The 19,783-nt window shown below is 39.9% G+C and overlaps 1 protein-coding gene across 1 annotated transcript in view; it reads right to left on the bottom strand.

Annotated features, from left to right (window-relative positions):
* The window catches only part of DCP1 (decapping mRNA 1), a 147,376-nt gene that overhangs the window by 55,454 nt on the left and 72,139 nt on the right, over window positions 1-19,783 (bottom strand). Inside the window, exon 5 of the mRNA XM_090387439.1 lies at window positions 16,862-17,024. Coding sequence (XP_090243565.1) covers window positions 16,862-17,024 — 163 coding nt within the window. The remainder of the gene's footprint in view (window positions 1-16,861; window positions 17,025-19,783) is intronic.

The raw sequence follows: 19,783 nt of genomic DNA, 5'->3' as shown, positions 1-19,783 counted from the left end.
TTTGGCATATTTTCACTACCATTTATTATTTGTGAGTCACAGTGGTACAGACCACGACTCACAAATACATATGTTACATTATGGGAATACTGCGCTCGCTTAGCGCTCTGTTTTTCCAGAACGAATTATCAGTGTTAGTTAAAGCAGGGATCACCTGTATTTCTCAATTAAACTTTTTTTCGATAATATTCATTACCTAGAGATCACCTCCAAAGCAAGATAACAGAGATCATAACGCACACAAGCGACATCGCTTTTAAAAAGAAAAATCCAACCCCTGGGGCTGTGCCCTGGTGGAACCTAGAACTGCAAAGACTCCGGAAAGAAACACAAACCAGAAGAAAGGCCTTTCAGCGGGCCAAGCGCTCCTGGCCGACGGCAGAGGTCACAATACTCTGACAATGTTACAAAGAAGCAAGGAACACTTACACAGCCCAAATCAGAAGCTGTAAACAGCAATCTTGGGAGTGCATGGGAAACGAGAACCCCTGGGGAATCATCTACAAACTGACCATGAATAAACTCCCCCAAGGGGGAAGTTATTGCCGCCACCATATTGACCCAAGGAGGCATGTCCACAACCTGGGAGCAGACCATTTCCAATATCCTGGACACAGTCTTCCACCCGGCTATACAACCGGAGACAACAGAGCAGATCCAACTCTGCTTAGAAAATGAAAGCTATCAAACAGCAACAACAGAACCTCACTTCACCGTAGAAGAGCTCAACAGTGCTGCCACCCTCATTAGGGGAAATAAATGCCCTGGACCGGACCTTTTGGAGCTCGAAATCATCAAAAAGACAGTAGAGTGTTCCCCGAACCTGTTGCTCAACCTCTGTCTTCACTGTTGCACCTTCCCGACCCTCGTGGAGGAAAGCAAACGTCAAACTAATCCTGAAAAATCCGACCAAACCACCACACCTCCCAGAATCGTACAGACCGATCGCACTTCTCATAGTTGCAAGTAAACTACTCGAACGCCTCCTCTAGGGACGAATACAGCAATATTATGACAGGGCTGGACTGGTCTCATCCAACCAATTTGGCTTCAGGCGGGGTCGCTCAGCCGTGGATGCCTTAACACGCCTACAAGAACAAGTAAGAAGATGCACCAAGAAGTATTTCCTCGTGATTGCCATGGATTTTCCTGGGGCGTTCGACACACTTTGGTGGCCGAGCATCTTGGCAAAGCTTCGGGTTGCTGGGATCCCAGGCAACCTCTACAGCATCATCAAGAGCTACCTCACAAACAGATTTATCAGGATTGTTGCTCCCTATGGGACCCTCTCCAAGAATACATTTCGTGGCTGTCCACAGGGTTCGGTCCTTGGACCACTATTGTGGAACATAGTAATGGACTCCTTCCTAGCTATAGACCTTGATGAGGTAAAATCGCAGGCCTTTGCTGGCGACCTCTTACTAACAGTGTCAGCAGACTCAAGGGCACAACTGGAGACACTGGCAAACCAGGCTCTGTCCACCCTTCAGGAATGGGCAAAGAAAAATCAACTTAGAATATCCTCTGCAAAGACAAACTCCATTCTGCTCAAGGGGTGCCTCAACCTCAGGTGGCCTCCACAAATCAAGATTGACCAGAAAACAATTAAATTCTCAAAACAGCTAAAGTACCTAGGCATGATTCTAGATCCGAATCTATCATTTCAGGACCATCTGAAATACTTGCGCACAAAAGTCAGACGATACACTGCACTGGTTGCCACAGTCACCCGCAGAGACTGGGGCCTGGACAAGGGTGCTATGTCTTTTCTATAAAACCATCTTCACCCCAAAAGTCACATATGCATCTGGCGCATGGTATCAAAAAGCCACAACTGTTGTCAATAAACGAATCATTGACTTGATTCACTGATCAATCCTTCTGACCATTACTCGAGCTTGCATGCCCTGCAAGTCCTTGCTGGTGTCCTTCCACTGGACTTAGAGATCATTCGACGGGGCCTCACGTGGCCTCACCTGGACAAGGATATCCTACAGACGTGTTTGGGATTCACCACCGACATCATCAATAGCAAGACTATGGAAAAGAAAACCAGAAAGTTTCTGCCCAACATTGGCCGGGTTTTTCCGAACTTCCCACCCAGATTTTCCCCGGGCCTACAAGTCACATACCTACTGACAAGACATGGAGCTCTGAATGCAAAGCTATCCCTACTCGGAATACAGGAAGATCCCACCTGCACCTGCAGGGAGCTGGAAGCACCTCATGCATGATTACCAGCTCTATGATGACCTCCGCAGTGCACTCATCACCAAAATACAGTATCTGCCATACGGCCAGGAGCACACATCTTGGACACCAGGGAAGAATATCAGGCCCTGTTCACAAGACAGAGCTCCTATCGCAGTGAACCGCAACCAACCACTGACACAATAAGGAACTGAACAAACCTCGAAGGAAATCGTCCCGCAGAAGACGCCTGGAACCCAACGGCCTCCGATAATCAAGGCACTAAACCCTGAATTGGACCTAAAGTTGAATCAATGAGAAATGACTCTATAATCAACACTGACGCAAACACCACCACATGGATGGGAAATGACACAAGAAAGACCCCACAAACCACAACAAGCAAACCCGGACCTTTTGACAGTAAAGACTGCAGAATGGACGGGAACCAACCCATGAACGATCATGCTTTGGTCTGATTGCTCCTGGGAATGGACTAGGACCACTAGCAGCTCTGCTACCAAATGCTATATGGCGAGCAGAATGGGGTACCCTAACCCTATTCATCTTTAATTCCCTATCCCCGGCAGGAGGGAGATGAGATATGCTGTTTCTTCCCTCCCCTGCCGACCCATCTCTTCGCCTGGTGAGGCATGGGCATGCCATACTGCCTAGCAGGGGTCATCTCCTCTATCGACCCCTTACTTCTACTTCTACCCCCAGTCTTCAGCTGTTGTTGTTGTTGTTGTTTGGTTTTTAGGAGCATTAGCAACTAAGGCCATATTGCTCTGGGATATGCGGTGGTCATTCCCTGACCTTTCCACATCCTCCGTATTTGGTGGTGACAGGCTCGAACCCCGGTCTAATCAAGAAGCGTGTGCTACGCACTGTTGCTCCTTCCCACCTGGCTACGGAGGCGCCCTCCAGTCTTTAGCCTCCCCTCCCTCCCACTTATCTTTCATCTAACGTATAGCCCACACGTCTAAATTTAATAACAAAATTCTGCCCGACCTATTAGGCCTTTTAACACATCTCCCAAAAAGTTCAACCCCAATCATCGATCAAGAACTAATGTCAAATGCGTGTATATACAGTGGAACTTCTCTATTACGAACTTCTATTTAACGAATTTCTCTATATTATGAATTTTTTCGCAAAACATTGCACCTTGAAACGAAATTACATGTAAAATTAACCCCATATAATGAAGTGTTAATCTCTCTATAACGAATTTTTAAAAAAATTAGTAAAGCATTTTTGAAGATTTTCAAGCATTTGCTGCTAAAAAGCCGCTCAAATATACTGCCTCCTTCCTTCTGAAATTGCGCATTAGCATCTGGAATTAAATAATCATCCTTTTAGTGAACACTTGTGGCCATTGACGCCCGTAGGAGGGTCTGTTTCATTTTTGTTAGTTATTAAACCAAATGGGTTTTCTTAAAAGTGGTCGTAAACTTTACAATAAATAGGGTAGATTTGTAAATTGATGTTGGCTCGGGGGAAAACGAAATTCGCTGCGGTAAATCTTTAGCATGTTGCGGCAGCAATACATATAATGCTACCATAGTCGGTTTTTAGTAACGCCTACTGAGTGACATTCGCTTCTCACCTCAACTGTACCACGTGACCTTCATGTCAATTATTATATGATATGTCTGTTCTCATCTAACTGGACTCCCAGTAGATGGTTTTCATGATTTTTTTTTTTTAAATTTCGTTTGTCATCAATCACATAGGCTATATGCTCTTGTATTTTTATTTTTTTTCTGAAAAGTAACATACAGCATACGTTAATCATAAATTTTCTTTCGTGTATATATATGAATGAAAGCAGAATAAAAGAAATCCACAAAGTCGTATATTTCTTCAAAGGGAGTGATACTGTTGAACTGGCAAGGGAACGTCATTGAGTAGGCGGTACCTGTAATAACAATTCATTAAATTGGCCGCGCAGCGAAGTTTGCAGTGTATGTATCAGCAAGAGCTGCAGTCCAGTAATTTTTACAATTGCGAAAACAATGTCGAAGAGAAAGTGTTTAAGTATTAATGATAAAGCAAAAATTGTTATGAAACTGACCAGGGTTTTAAGAAAAAGGATGTTGCAGAGAAATATGGCATATCTGCAAGCAGTTTATCTACGATTTTAAAAAAATCGAGAATCAATTTTAAATGCAATTGAAGGAGGAGCAGACAAGAAGCAAATTAAGTTGTGTATATACGAAGATGTTGATAAAGCTGTTCTAAAATGGGTGCATATGATATGTGAAAAGAATATTCCAATATTGGGCCTAATAATTAAGCAACAAGCTCTGAAATTTGCACAGTCCTTTGGACATACAGAATTTAATGCATGCACTGGGTGGCTAGATAAATTTAAGAAGCGCCACAGAATTGTGGCAAAGGTTATTTGTGGAGAAAGTGTTAATGTAAGTGAAGAAGATTGCAACAGTTGGAGGAACAATACCTTAAAAGAAGATTTTGGAAGAATACGAAACTAAGGATGTTTTTAATGTTGACGAAATAGGTTTATTCTTTAAATGTTTACCGAATAGAACACTTGCTTTTATTTTAAGGATGATAAATGTTTTGGCAGAAAACAAAGCAAAGAAAGAATCACTGTGCTAGTTGGATCAAATATGACAGGAAGTTAAAAATTCAGACTTTTAGTCATCGGAATATCAAAAAACCCAAAATGTTTTAGAGGCACAAAATCTTTGGAAAGGAAAATTGTGTTGGTAACTGACAACTGTCCGGCACATCCTGCCAGTATTTCTCGGTGCCTCCGTAGCCAGATGGGAAGGAGCAGCAGTGTGTAACACATGCTTCTTGATTAGATCGGGGTTCGAGCCAGTCACCACCAAATACGGAGGATGCAGAAAGGTCAGGGAATGAATGACCACTACATATCCCGGAGCAATATGGCCTTAGTTGCTAATGCTCCTAAAAACCACAATAACAATAACAGCCAGTATTTCTGCCAAACTTAAAAGTGCGAAGTTGTTTTTACCACCAAAAGTAACGTCAAAACTCCAGCCAATGAACCAAGGCATTATTAAAAATTTTAAATTTCATTATCGAAAGAGAATAATAATGAAGATTGTCAATGCATTATCAGAAAATAGAAACTTGGAGGTTACAATTAACCTTAGAAATTGCATCTCTGAACTGGCAAAAGTTTGGACAAACGATGTCACTGAATATACTATTCAAAATTGTTTTTTGAAAGCGGGATTTGCATTGAATACGGAAGTCGAACAACAACTGGACGAACAAGATGAACTGCCCCTTTCACAACTGAAAAACTTTTGGACATTATTAGAATCGTCCGGAAACATCGAAAATGAAATAACACTGGATAGTTATGTTTATGTAGATCACAGCAGAACATCCAAATTAAGATAAAATACTACTGAACAATGTTAAACACGACCATGATCACAAAGAAATTGACGATGACGCATCAGAACAGCCCATAGAAAAGCCAACTCGCGAAGAAATGATTAACGCTTGATTAACAGTTCGAATGGGTCTACAGTTTTGTAAAAATGTTCCTGATAATTTTTTTTTTTTGCTCTGATCAAATGTGAGGTTTTCTTTGAGAATCAGACAATTTTTTAATTGCACTGTGAAACGAAAATTACAGATTTTTTTTAATTTGTGATACTTACCAGCGAAAATTGTGTAAATGTAATTTAAATAAGTATGTTTTTGAAATAACATACATTAGTACATTAAAAATTAATGTAGATTCGTTTTCATTTTCTAATTAGATAACTTCTAATAAAAAAGATATTCTCTGTATAACGAAATTTCTCTATAACGAATTTTTTCGCTGGATTTATTGAATTCATTATAGGGAGGTTCGACTGTATATATATATTTTTTATTTTTGTTTTATTTTAGGTAACTAGGTGGCAGAACTAGCCGGAGCAACTCGTCATGATTCTGCACACCCGACTAGCCTTCACGTGGCGAGGTATGGGCAACGTCGGGCTCCACTAGGGGCCTGGCTGCGAATAAGCCGAACAAACAATGGGCACAACATATCACACTGCACAGACATGGCCCACACATTTTCAAGTCTCTGGCTTGACAGTGTAATGTCCTCGATACAGCGAACACACACGGAGATGGGAGAAATCCCAGGCGCCGTCTGACACGAACATACCTTATACCTTATAATACCTAGTGGATGAAGTGAATGCTGACATCATCCTCCAGGAGCCTTACATACACTTAAAGCGTGTGAGAGGATATCCAGTGACATACAAGGTCATCCAGGTGGAAGACTACATGCCCTGGGCAGCTGTTCTGGTGCCCAATCCAAATGTAACTGCAACGAAGCTCACACAGTTGTGTACTCCCTGAGCAGCCTGCATCCACCTACTTACAGCCTTGGGGCCTATCTAAGTAGTTTCCCTATACTGCAGGCCGGGAGAGAAAATATTCTTTGCAACCCGGTACCTACAGACACTACTCGATACATTGCCCAACCAGAGGATTCTCATTGGTGCCGACGTAAATTGCTGGACCCCCGACCTGGCATAGCACCACACTGGACCACCAAGGGACAAGAAATTGACAGCTCCTTGAGGAGCTCCTGGAAACCTCCCCTCTAGTATCAACCAACAGACCAAATCAGCTACCAACCTTCTGTAACATCCTGTGGGAGGCAACTATAGATGTCACCCTAGCAACCAACAACATCGCTGGCTACATCTCTGACTGGGAGGTGCAGGCCTCCTGGACGACAACAGAGTGATTACATTCCAGATCCTCCGAACCATAACCAGATCACCGCTAATCAAACAGGCCACTAACAGGTTTGCAACTAAAAAAGCTGATTGGAAACTCTTCAAGGAACACTTGACTGCCGCTACAAATGAACACCTTTGACAACAACCCCAACTGAGGGTACCCAATGATCTACAAAGAGAAGTCATAAGGATAATCACAGCAGCTTCTAAAGCAGCAATAAAAAGAAAGAATCCAAGGCCTGGTGCTGTCCCTTGGTGGACACCTCAAATCCAACAGCTGAGAAGCGAAGTAATCACAAGACGGAAGCAGTTTCAAAGATCCCGACATAGCTGGCCCGCAGCAGAGGTCGCTGCCCTGAGGGAAAGCTATAGAAATGCCAGGAACCGCTACACCAACCTCATTCAAAAATCCAAGTGGAAGGCCTGGGAACAACTGGTCTCCACCACTGGAAACAACGACCCCTGGGGAGTGGTGTATAAAATTACCACAAACAAACTCCCCAGAGGTGAAGTCATCACATCAACAATAACGCTGCAGGGTACATTGGCCACAATGGGACGAGTCAATAGGAAATATATTGAACGCAATCGTTCACGAACTAGTTCAGCCTTACACACTGAAGATAGCATGAGATTTGCCAAGCCAATGACGAATACTACACGGAGCAACTGGAGGTGCCCTTCACTGTTGAAGAACTCCAAACAGCTGCACAGATCAGAAACAATAAGTGTCCAGGACTCGATCTCCTGGAACCAGAAATCGTGAAGAAAACAGTTGAAACCACACCACAATTACTGCTACAACTGTTCAATACATGTCTTTCTACAGGCATCTTCCCAGAAGACAGCAAACATAAAGTTGATCATCAAAAACCCAACGAAACCACCAGAGAAACCAGAGTCGTATCGGCCAATTGCCCTGCTTACAGTGGCAAGCAAGCTTCTAGAGAAGTTGCTACATAAAAGAATTCAACACCACTACAATGCGGCCGGACTCTCAAGCCCAAACCAATTTGGCTTCAAGCCTGGAACCTCGACCCTTGATGCGCTCAAGACCCTTCTGGATGCTGCTGTAGTGTGTGTGACAGGAAATGCTTCCTAGTCATCTCAATAGATTTTGTGGGGGTGTTTGACACAACATGGTGGCCAAGCATCCTCGCCAGACTCAGGAAAGCATCCATACCAGTGAATCTGATAGTATGAATCAGAGCTGTACTAGTCAATATGTTCTACTTTGATTATAATATTAATAAAATAATAAGAGGAGTTTACCTCAATATAGTGCGTAGAACACTTCCGTATGATACCCTCCAGAAATTAAAACGGAAAAAACGAAAAAAATTGACAACTTACCGGTACATTAGAGTAAAATATAAATAATTAAATAATCAATTTAACACAATTCAAATCAATTTAAAACAATTAAAAATCAAATAAACGCAATTAAAAGAATCTAACGAAAATATTCAAAACGATTTTCCTTCCTGAAGCTGACAACGCTTTTCGACCGTATGTCGTGATCACAGGAATGAAAGTTACCGAATCGGGTTAAACCTGATACTTAAATAGATTATTTGTCTTCGCGCATGCAGGTCCACGCATCTGAGATCAAATATGGCCGCCGAACATTAACAGAATTCTTGTGTAATTTAATTTCAACAGTTTCTGCAATTAATAGTCGCGTATAATTACGTTGAACGTTAAGTATTTTGGCCTCGTTAAATAAAAAAGTATGTTTTTCGTTAATGGCATGAAAGGCTAATTCTGACGCGCACAAATTGAAGCTTCATGTTGATTCACACGAATATTAAGAGAATATTCGACACGAATCGGGTCGAACCTTGATAAGACGAGTCGCAATCACTGCAAGAAATGTTGTATATCAGATCATTAATTTGTGTTGCGAACACTGAAAGAACTGAGCGATTGTTCAGTATAGTGTGTAACTTCCGTATTGGCCTAACTACAATTTTAAATTCGGTATCTTTAAAGAATCTGTTAAGTTTATTGCACGCGTGGCGCAGACTGCAATAAAACTAATAGCGATAAAATAAACCCACAAACATCGCAATAAGTTTGTCAGTATTGTTAGAGATCTTGTGAAAACAAGTTCATTAGCACACTGGATTATCCCCATTATTATTGTGTTGTGTTTCTTCCCAAGTTTGTACAAATGTGTTGGGAAAAAAAAAAAAATCTAAACAGCAATGGCTAAAAGAAAATTACTAAAAGAAGAGAAACTAAGAGAAATTGCTGAAAATCTTAGTAGTAGTTCTGAAGATGAAAAAGATTTCGAATCTGATGATTCGGTAAAGATCCTGACAGGAATATTTCTTCAAATGAAGGAGATATTGAAATACCGGAAACTATTGAACAAGTACTTCAAGACTGGATGGAAGAGGAAAGCATGGATGAGCAATTTGAAAATACTGAAAAATCTGAGATTGAAGCGACTGAAACAAATGACGCTATTGAATGGACTGAATATGAAGAACGGCAAAAAATATTTGATTTTACAGAAAAACTGGATTTTTTTGTTAAACAACCATTGCCAGCAGCTGACTAATTCACCCATAGCGAGAAGAAGGCCCAAAAATGTCCCTGCCCTGGCCCTCCCTATTCTAGATTTCCTCAATCACAAAATTTTTGAATTTGGTTTATAAAGATTGTAGGTCAAGCTGGCAGAATGTTAAGTTCGTTGAATTTTAGATGCATCAGCAACTTGAGCCATTGTATTTTGCAAATACAACTGTGTTCATAGGCTGATTTACATGTTATACACACTGAAAAATCGGAATAATTCACAGGAAAATCTGGAGTAATCACCAACTTTTCCACCTTTGCTGTTGATGACTGGAGACAAGGTTATCAATAGCAACCAAACCCAGACCTCTCCAAACAAGTGACAAAATCACTATACTGTCAAAGGTTAGTTTAAGTTTAAGTTATAAGCTAAACTTAGTTTAAGTTAGTTTAGCTTATACTATGCTAAGGTTAGTTTAAGCCTTCTTATCATGATTTGTTTGGTTTGCCTCGGGCTTCATTTTTAGTTTAGAATGAATTGCTTTTACCCCTTGATCCTGAGGGTGCTGACTCTCTTTAAAAATTACAGCTGTGAATTACAGGCTCCGAAAAAGCGATAAGTGTTTGCCATTTTATTTACATAATTGTTATTTTATATTGAACTTTATAAGTAGCCATATAGTTCTAGATATGCTGGTTACTTTTATTTTTGATAAGAGTTCTCGCAGATTACTACTTAATATACGAAAAACTGTTGTTTCGTTCGAATCTTACAGCCATTGTTTTTGTATAGAGTGGTAATGAATTCAAATTTTTAATTGTGGTAACTAGGTAGCTGTAACGTAACATTATATAGCTTAATTCGCATTCCTGCATTTAGGATTCTATTAGATAGAGTAGTATTGACAATTAGTTAATTAAATTTATTGATCTTATTCATTTAAAATAACATGCCCCAGACTAGAGCAGAAAAGCAACGGGCACAAAGTGACAGGAGTGCTGTGACTCGGAGGAGAACTGAGGGGGGGGGGAGGGGGCAATTCTCCAACGCATTACAATCTAAAAAAATGTGAAACTTGTGAAATGTTTGCCGAACTCTCTGGAACTGAACATGATCTAGCATAAATGATTTTCCTTGGTGATTTTAACATTCACAACTCCAGCTGGCTTCCATTTTCTAGTCACACAGACCCAGCAGGTCGAGATGCTGAGGCTTTTGCAATTACTAATGACCTAGCACAGATTGTTCATTTACCTACAAGAATACCGGACAATCCTAATCATACAGCCAATACGCTTGATCTTTTTCTCACAAACAACCCTTCTAAGTACGAGGTTGAAGTGAGAGGTCCTTTAGGCACTTCAGATCACAACTTGGTGATTGCCTCTTCTCCAATGGAACCTTTATCTCACGGCTATTCCCAACCTCGTATTGTTTGGCATTACAAGAATGCAAAATGGGATGACCTGCGAGACTTCTTTTCTTCTTTTCCTTGGTCTGATTACTGTTTCAAAACTTCTGATGTCAACGTTTGCTCAGATCGTGTCAGTGTTTCGCATAAAGGTCTTCTAAACAAGCTTCCATCTTATGGTTTGCCAACTGTTTTTAGTAATTGGTTATCCAGTTTTCTCTCTGATCGCTCACTGAGGGTGATGGTAGATGGCTCTCTGTCTTCTAACTTCTCCACTAATGCCGGTGTCCCCCAAGGTTCAGTTCTTTCCTCCACTCTTTTCCTCTTGTATATCAATGACCTTCTTCCATTGACTGGAAATCCTATCCACAGTTTTGCCGATGATAGCACATTGCATTCAACTTTCCATTTTGAGAAACCTTGTCCAGCTCAATCAGCTTCAAGTTCTCGAAAATCTGCTGCCAATTCCTTAAATGCCGATCTTCAGGTAATTCTCCAGTGGGGCAAAGACAACTTAGTTGATTTCAACCCTTCTAAAACTCAATCTTGTCTTATATCTCGCAAAAAGGATTCTTCTGCTCCTATGCTTATCTTTAGTGACACTCCGATTTCTAGGCAAAATGATATATCTCTTTTGGGGATTACCCTGACTTCTAATCTCTCTTGGCACAAGCACATTACAAATATTGCTTCCTCTGCATCTAAAAAACTTGGTTTTCTCTTTCGCTCTCGGCGTTACTTTTCTCCCAAACAGCTGCTCACTGTATAAATCACAAATCCGCCTGCCATGGAATATTGTTCCCACATCTGGGGTGGTGCCCCCAAAACCTCTCTCAGGCTTCTTGATTCCATTCAGAAGAGGGCAGTTAGGTTAATTAATGTTTTATCTCTAACAGAGTCTCTCCACTCGCTTTCTCATAGACGCACTGTTTCTGCTGCATGCCTCTTCTACAGATACTTCCATGGGCACTGTTCTTCTGAATTGGCTTCTATAATTCCCGCTCTCTCTTTCAAAACAGTCCGAACACGTGCCGCCACCAGCCAACATCCATTTACTGTCCAACTTCAAACCCACAGAACCAACTTTTCATCTTCCTCATTTATTCATTCAACTGCCGTTTTCTGGAACAACCTTCCTTCATACGTATTTCCTGAAAATTACAATCTACAGAAGTTCAAGTCCAATATCAACAAATATCTTCTTTCGTCTTCTCAACCCAAGCACGGTACTAAGTACTATAGGTTATAATACCTCTCGTGTTTGGGGTTCTCATAAAAAAAAAAAAAAAAAAGCTAAGGAGGATGTCTTTGTGTGTGCCAGGTGCAATGTCTAGAAATTCGGCATCAACTCAGCATTCTGATGAGTGTCTATGAGAGCTTGAGGTGTAGGCTAGATGCCCTTGAAGAAATTAATATGAGGGCCCATCAAGCTTTCAGCTGCCGAACTCAACGCCAGAGCTCACTCCTGGGCATCAGGCAACATAGCGGCAATCTCCAAGGGAGAATGCGCTGGTCCCACAGGAGTTAGTTATCGTCGGTGACTCTATTGTCAGGGAGACGGGGAATATATTCTGTAAAAAGATAGATATGTCTGCCAGGGTCGAAACCTGATGACGTTGTAAAGCATACATCTATTAAGAGCACAAAGGGTGATATTGTTGTATACATTGGCACCAATGACATCAAGAATAGGAGATCTGCAGATTTACTTAACAAGTACAGGTCAATGTTGCAAAAAAGTCATGAATTAGGGTTAAATTTGAAAGTGCAATTCTGCACAGACCCGATAGGAGGGAGTACATGATCAGAGCCTTGTCAATCAATTTGGCCCTGGAGGAAATGTGCAAGGCTCAAGGCATAAAATTTTTTTCAGCCTGGTCTGTGTTTGTTAACAGGAGAGACTGTTTATACAGGGATGGGATAAACTTAAATAGAAAGGGTGCAAGAATATTTGCTGATGCTATCGAGGCAGTGTTAGGTGGGTTGGAAAACTGCTAGCTTGGGGGATTCACAGACTAAAAGAAGCCACAGGCAGAGGTGTAGGTGATTCTTGCACTACTTCTATTAGAATAAGTAGCAGCCTGGAGCAAAGAGTGTTGGGGGTTTCAGGGACTGATGGCAGTCATCGTGAAACAGGTGGGTATATGGGATGTGTTAGGGTAACTAATAATAAGAATAGGTACTGTATACTCGCATGTATACCAATGTTAGAAGTATAGTAAATAAATTTGATGAATTTGAAGAAGACATCAAACGCTGATACTGTTGGGATAGCAGAGATGTGGTGTCACACAGATATAAGAAATGCAGAACTGGAATTTGGGGAGTAAAATGTGTACAGAAAGGATAGACAGGATAGGAAGGGAGGAGGTGTTATGCTGTTAATTAAGCAAAACAAAATCAAAAGAAGTGCATCCAGTTGATATAGATGAACAGTGCACTGTTCAGCCAGTTTGGTGTGACATAAGCACTGCGAAAGCAAAAATAAGAGTAGGAGCGTGTTATAGGCCTAATGACTCGAATGAGTACAATGAACAATTGTACAGATAAATAAGAGTGGGCCAGTAAATCAGAATGTCTTATAATGGGGTATTTTAACTCCCCAGATATAGACTGGAACTTATGGGTCGGTCACTCTCACACTAGTAAGACATTTGTGGATTTATTGAATGATTGTTTTCTGCAGCAGCATGTTCGAGAGGCAACCAGAGAGGATAATACTTTTGATCTGGTTATCAGCAGTGATCATTCGTGTATTAAGAATTTGCAGATAAAGGAATCATTAGGTGGCAGTAATCACAGTATACTGATGTGGGATTTACTTAAAGATATCATTACCATCAGGGGTAAAGGAAGGAGTTTTTGATTCCATAAAGGTGACTACAGTGGCCTCAGACAGTTTTTAAATTCTGTACAGTGGAACCAACTGATGATGTTAACAACAGCAAATTTTAAGTGGGAAGCATTCAAGGAATTAATAGTGGAAGCTACTAAACATTTCAACCTATTAAGAAATATTGTTCAAGATTTAGGCCTAAATGGTTGTCAAATGAACTAATGAGACTCGTGGCAGAGAAGAAAAATGCATGGGATGCATATAAATTATTAGGCGACACAGAAGCCATGATATATATAAGCTAGTCCATAATCAAGTCACAAAGGAGGTTAGGTAGGTGAAGGCAGATTACGAGAAATGTTTGGCAAAGGATGCTAAGAAAAACAGCACGGATTTCTTTACTTATATAAACTCTAAAAGGAAGAGGAAGAATCTGATTGGTCCAGTTGATATCGATGGTTCGACTGTTGATGATCCTACTCAGATAGAAAACAAACTGAATGTGTATTTTGCATCTACATTCACACGTGAGGAGTTATTAAGGTTTGAAAATGCCACAAGGTTATCAAATTGTAACAGGGTGCTTAATGATTTTGTAATAACTGAGAACAAAGTAGAGGAGAAATTGTTGAAGTTAAACATAAAAAAGGGGTGGATGGGATCTATCCAGTTATATTAAAGGAGGCGGCAAAGGAAGTAAGCAAACCCTTTGCCATAATTATGAGAGCATCCTTGAACTCAGTGGAGGTCCTCACAGACTGGAGATGTGCAAATGCGTCTCCAATTCACAAAGGAGAATCGAAGGGTGACAAGTAATTACAGACCAGTTAGTTTAACTTCTGTTCCGGGTAAAATAATGCAGTCACTGGTTAAAGATGTATTGCCGGATCATCTAGAAAAGACTGCAGCAATGATTCAGACACAGCATGGGTTTGTTAAGGGAAAGTCTTGCCTGACAAATTTGATTGGTTATTATGACGTGGTTACAAAGGAACTGGATGCAAAAAATAATTTTGATATCATTTACTTGGATGTCAGGAAAGCTTTTGACACTATTGTGCACGGAAGACTACTGTACAAATTGCATTTGTTTGTTTGTCTGTTGTTTGTTATTTGGTTTTTAGGAGCATTAGCAACTAAGGCCATATTGCTCCGGGGATATGCAGTTGTCATTCCCTGACCTTTCCTCATCCTCCATATTTAGTGGTCAAGGGCTTGAACCCCAGTCTAATCAAGAAGCATGTGCTATGGAGGCAGCGTACAAATTGGAGCAGGGTAAGTTGGGTATTAAGGTTAAGTTGCTACAATGGATAAAAGGATGGCTGAGTGGGAGAAGACAGAGGATGGTAATCAATGGGTGCTGCTCTTCGTGGACTAATGTTATTAGTGGAGTCCCACAGGGTTCGGTGTTGGTTCACTGTTGTTTTTTATATTTATCAATGATATTGATGAAGGTATATCAGGCTTAGTATCGAAGTTTGCAGATGATACAAAGGTTGGCAGGGTTGTTAATGACAGTAATGGCAGTGTGTTTCTGGTACAAGATCTAGAAAATTTGGGCAGATCGGCTGAGAAGTGGCAACTGAAGTTTAATATCGAAAAATGCAAAGTACTGCATATGAGTAAAAGTAACCCCAGAGAAACGTACCAAACTGTGTGGTACTACACTTAAGGTGGTAGAAAATGAAAAAGATCTGGGAGTAATTGTGCAGTCGGATATGAATTTTTCTGGGCAATGCAGACAGGCTGCCAGGGCAGGTCATGGGGTGTTGTCAACGATATACAGGAATTTTGCTAGCAGGGAAAAGGAGGTGATTGTTCCTCTGCATAAGGTAATGGTCAGGCCACGGCTTGAGTACTGCGTGCAGGTCTGTAGGCCTCATTTTAGAAAGGATGTAGATTTGCTTGAGCATGTACAGAGAAGCGCAACAAGATTGGTGAAGGGAATGAAGGGATCCTCTTACCAAGAGAGGCTTAAGTTCTGCAAATTGCAGCAGCTGGAGACTAGGCACCCGCGAGGTGATCTGATTGAGGTGTATAAGGCCTTGAATGGGTTGAGCACGCTGAATTCTGATGGGATTCTTCCACTTGTTCAGATTATGAGCCTAAGGGCGCATAAATTGAAATTGAGGAAGGACAGAGGTAGAATAGATGTGCAGAAATTTGCCTTTAGCCAGCGGGTGGTTAATTGCTGGAACAAACTTCCATCTGTCATTGTGGAAGTTGATAGATTAAATAAATTTAAGGAGGAACTGGACAAATATTTAGAGGGGATTGTTTTGTAATTTTTTTTTTTTTTTTTTTTTGGCTAATCCTGCATAAGCTCATACATTTGCTTTCTTGCATCACATGCCACTACTACTACTACATACTTTACTTTTATAGGGTTTAGATTCAGTGATTTGGGTGTCCGCCCCCCCCCCCCCCCCACCCCTATACTCCCAATAAAATCCTATGGTTTTCAAATACTGGTAGTGCCCAGTTAGTATTTTCATTTCAGGTATTTCTGTTTATGCCTAGCTCCTTACTGACAAAATGACAAAACACAGAAACAACCGTATAGGGAGTGGCAATAGCTTTTGCATGGTTTGTTAAACACCCCTCTATAGATTGGCTCATTTCATGTTTCTGTACCAGGTATTTATTAGTACATGTTTCTGTACCAGGTATTTTTTTTTTTGGCTAATCCTGCATAAGCTCATACATTTGCTTTCTTGCATCACATGCCACTACTACTACTACATACTTTATTTTTATAGGGTTTGGATTCAGTGATTTGGTTGTCCCCCCCCACCCCTATACTCCCAATAAAATCCTATGGTTTTCAAATACTGGTAGTGCCCAGTTAGTATTTTCATTTCAGGTATTTCTGTTTATGCCTAGCTCCTTACTGACAAAATGACAAAACACAGAAACAACCATATAGGGAGTGGCAATAGCTTTTGCATGGTTTGTTAAACACCCCTCTACAGATTGGCTCATTTCATGTTTCTGTACCAGGTATTTATTAGTACATAAAGTTTACAAGAAAACAGCATTTCTCATTCTTCTTATGGCTATTCTAATAAAATAAATGAAACCATGCCACATATTTAAACAACAAAAAATTAATAATCAATAAAATAAAAGAACAAATGCTTTACCTTATCATATTCGTCTTGTGCACGAGTTAGCAAAGATATAATATCTGTATCTCTGGCTGGAATAGTTACAGATCCCTGTTTTGCCGGGTGGTCACTTTCAGAAGCACACCTCTGCCTCTGTAAAAGTGGCTTCTCCTTTTTAGTTGCAGCCATTCTTGACATCCTAGGTAAGAATGTCATAAATAAGATTAGTTAGTCAGAAATAAGTTTTCATTTAACCAATAAATTCACTTTATGAGATCACGTGTACGTGTGTGTGTGTGTGTGTGTGTGTGTGTGTGTGTGTGTGTGTGTGTGTGTGTGTGTGTGTGTGTGTGTGTGTGTGTGTGTAAAATTGATGTACAATTAAATTTAATAAGGAACAGCAGTTGAAGATAGAATATTTAATTGATCAACATTTGCCATTTTAATCAAACTTTTAAAAAACACTTAGGACATCCTTAGATATAACTGGGCACACCTATTAACACAAATAAATTTTCATTTTTAATAAAAAAGCTAAAATGTTGTCATTTTTAAATTCTTTAAATTATGTATAAACACATGCAGAAGACCAACAAGTTATAATAACAATGCAATCACTGTTTATCTAAACCGAGTTTTTTCTAATTTCATGATATTATGGCTAGGGAATCCACAGGATATGCAATGGACTGATAATGAAGTACAGTAAACCCTCGCTATTCGCGGTACCTGTATTCGCGGTTTCGCGATTGCTGATTTAATATAAAATGAAACCTAAAAAAATGTGAATTTTAAAGCGCTGTGAATATTATCCGCCATAAAAAAACATGGGCGTGGCTAAAATTATCTTTCCCGGTCAAAACAGCGCTCAGTGGGTGGGGGGAGAGGGGTGACAAAATCGCAAGCGTGGATGTTTCTCGCTAATCCTTGTTCAGTATGTGTTATGCGCTTGCAATGGAAGTTTTTGTCGTTTGCTTTTAATTTATATGCTTATAAATTGAATAAATTTATCAATTTATAAATTGATATGCTTATAAAAGTGATAAATCTACCGTTTTGCAGTGTAAAACAGACTTTTTCGAGTGTGTTAACGGACGAAAGTGACTTTATTGTTGACAAGTTCTTTCTAACCCGTACAAAAATATGGCTACGAATAACAAGAGAAATGTGAAAATATCAAAGAAGGTGATGACATTAGCGAATAAAATTGAGTTAATAGACAAAATTTCTAAAGGTGAAAGTGTCTCCTCAGTGGCAAAACATTCTAAAATCAATGAGTCAACGGTACGATCAATCAAAAAATCCGCCGTAGTGTCCGTGAAAACGCGCTAGTTGCTTCAAAAATTTGCTCTGTAACTCGTGATGTTAAATTAGAAAAAATGGGAAAGGCTTTAAATCTGTGGATAGAAGACCGAACTCAAAAAATAAAATTCCGTTAAGTTCACTCATCATTCGTGAAAAGGCAAAACTCCTTTATCAACACTTTAGCGAAACTGGTGATAGCACTGGCGGGATAAGTTTTTTTTTTTTTTTCTACAAAGGCGCTGGTTTGAAAGATTTGTTCGAAATTTCTAATAAATATTACATTTAATATTAAATTGTTTATTATTTTCATTTGGATGCCATATGCTTGCATTTCACTATATGCATAGTCATATTATGAAGGTACATATAATACATACATAGACAAAATTTTAGACTAGTTTTTCTTATATATTTCATACTTTGGAACGGAACCCCTTTATTACTGTGGGAGCCATAACTCAGTATTCGCGTTTTCGGTATTCGCGGCATTTCTCAGGAACGTAACCCCCGCGAATAGCGGGGGTTTACTGTATTTCATTGTGTGAAATTTTACTACCATATTTTAAAATTACCCAAGTATCTTAGTATTCAGACAGTGAACTAAGCTGTAAGTAGCAGATATGACTTTAAAACAGTGGTTGTGGGATTTGAGTCTTAACATAAGTTATACTGCAGTTGTGTCCAAATCTTTCTCGCCAGTTATTTTTTTTTTACCCTAGCCAGCACTACACTAAACAGTATACAATATACCATAAATGATCACTGCAATGTCTGAGCCATGCACTGCATGTCACATGAGCCAGGGGGGGGAGAGATATAGTATTAGTAATGGACGCACGGTGCAAGGAAGCCTATGGTTTATGCTGCACCAGACAAAAAAAAAAAACCCCGAAACCCGAATAAAACGATATATATATATATATATATAAAAAAAATAATAATAATAATTAATAAAAGAAAAGGAAATTAAACCTATCATCCTATGCGCTTCCCTCGCCCCGAAGGTACTATATCCAAATGACCTTTGAATTTCCCCAAACTGTCAGCCTCTACCACCCATGTAGGCAACTTATTCCAGTAATTTATAACTCACTGGCTAAAATAAAACTTCCTGCAGTCCAATCTAAACATTTCCCCCTGTAACTTGAATTTATGTCCCCTAGTTCTAGCACCATTTATAATCTTGAAAATTTCAATACTTTTTATTGCTCTGTAACCTTTCCATGCCACCTTTTTCTGCTCAAGTAATGTGGCAACTTCACTATTCATCCAACTTGGAACCCTCCTCATGGAGTATTTTTTTAATGGTAAATATGCATTCAAGGCATCTGTGATTAATGTTTTAAAAGCATACCACAGTTCAAATGTATTCATTCTATGTGCGATATCTACCCAGTTAATAGAGGCCATGTAATACCTTAAGTATGAATGATACTAATAGTGTTATGTTACTAGAGTCGATTCTGGTTATTTGGGACACATCGGGACTAGTGCATTTTGGCACGATTAAGCGGCTGCCCCAATTATCCAAAGTTTCACGTAAATAGTTATAGTGAAAAATACAATGGACCCCCTCTTTACAATTGGTTCACCGTACAATCAAATCACGTCACAATGGACTCACTATAGTAAAGTGCCGTTCGCTATACAATG

This window comes from Mastigoproctus giganteus, chromosome 13, assembly GCF_048544385.1.
Source record: "Mastigoproctus giganteus isolate SK-2022 chromosome 13, ASM4854438v1, whole genome shotgun sequence".
In the NCBI taxonomy this organism is placed as follows: domain Eukaryota; kingdom Metazoa; phylum Arthropoda; class Arachnida; order Uropygi; family Thelyphonidae; genus Mastigoproctus; species Mastigoproctus giganteus.
The sequence above is the reverse complement of the archived record's forward strand: the minus strand, read 5'-3'. Positions and strand labels throughout refer to the sequence as shown.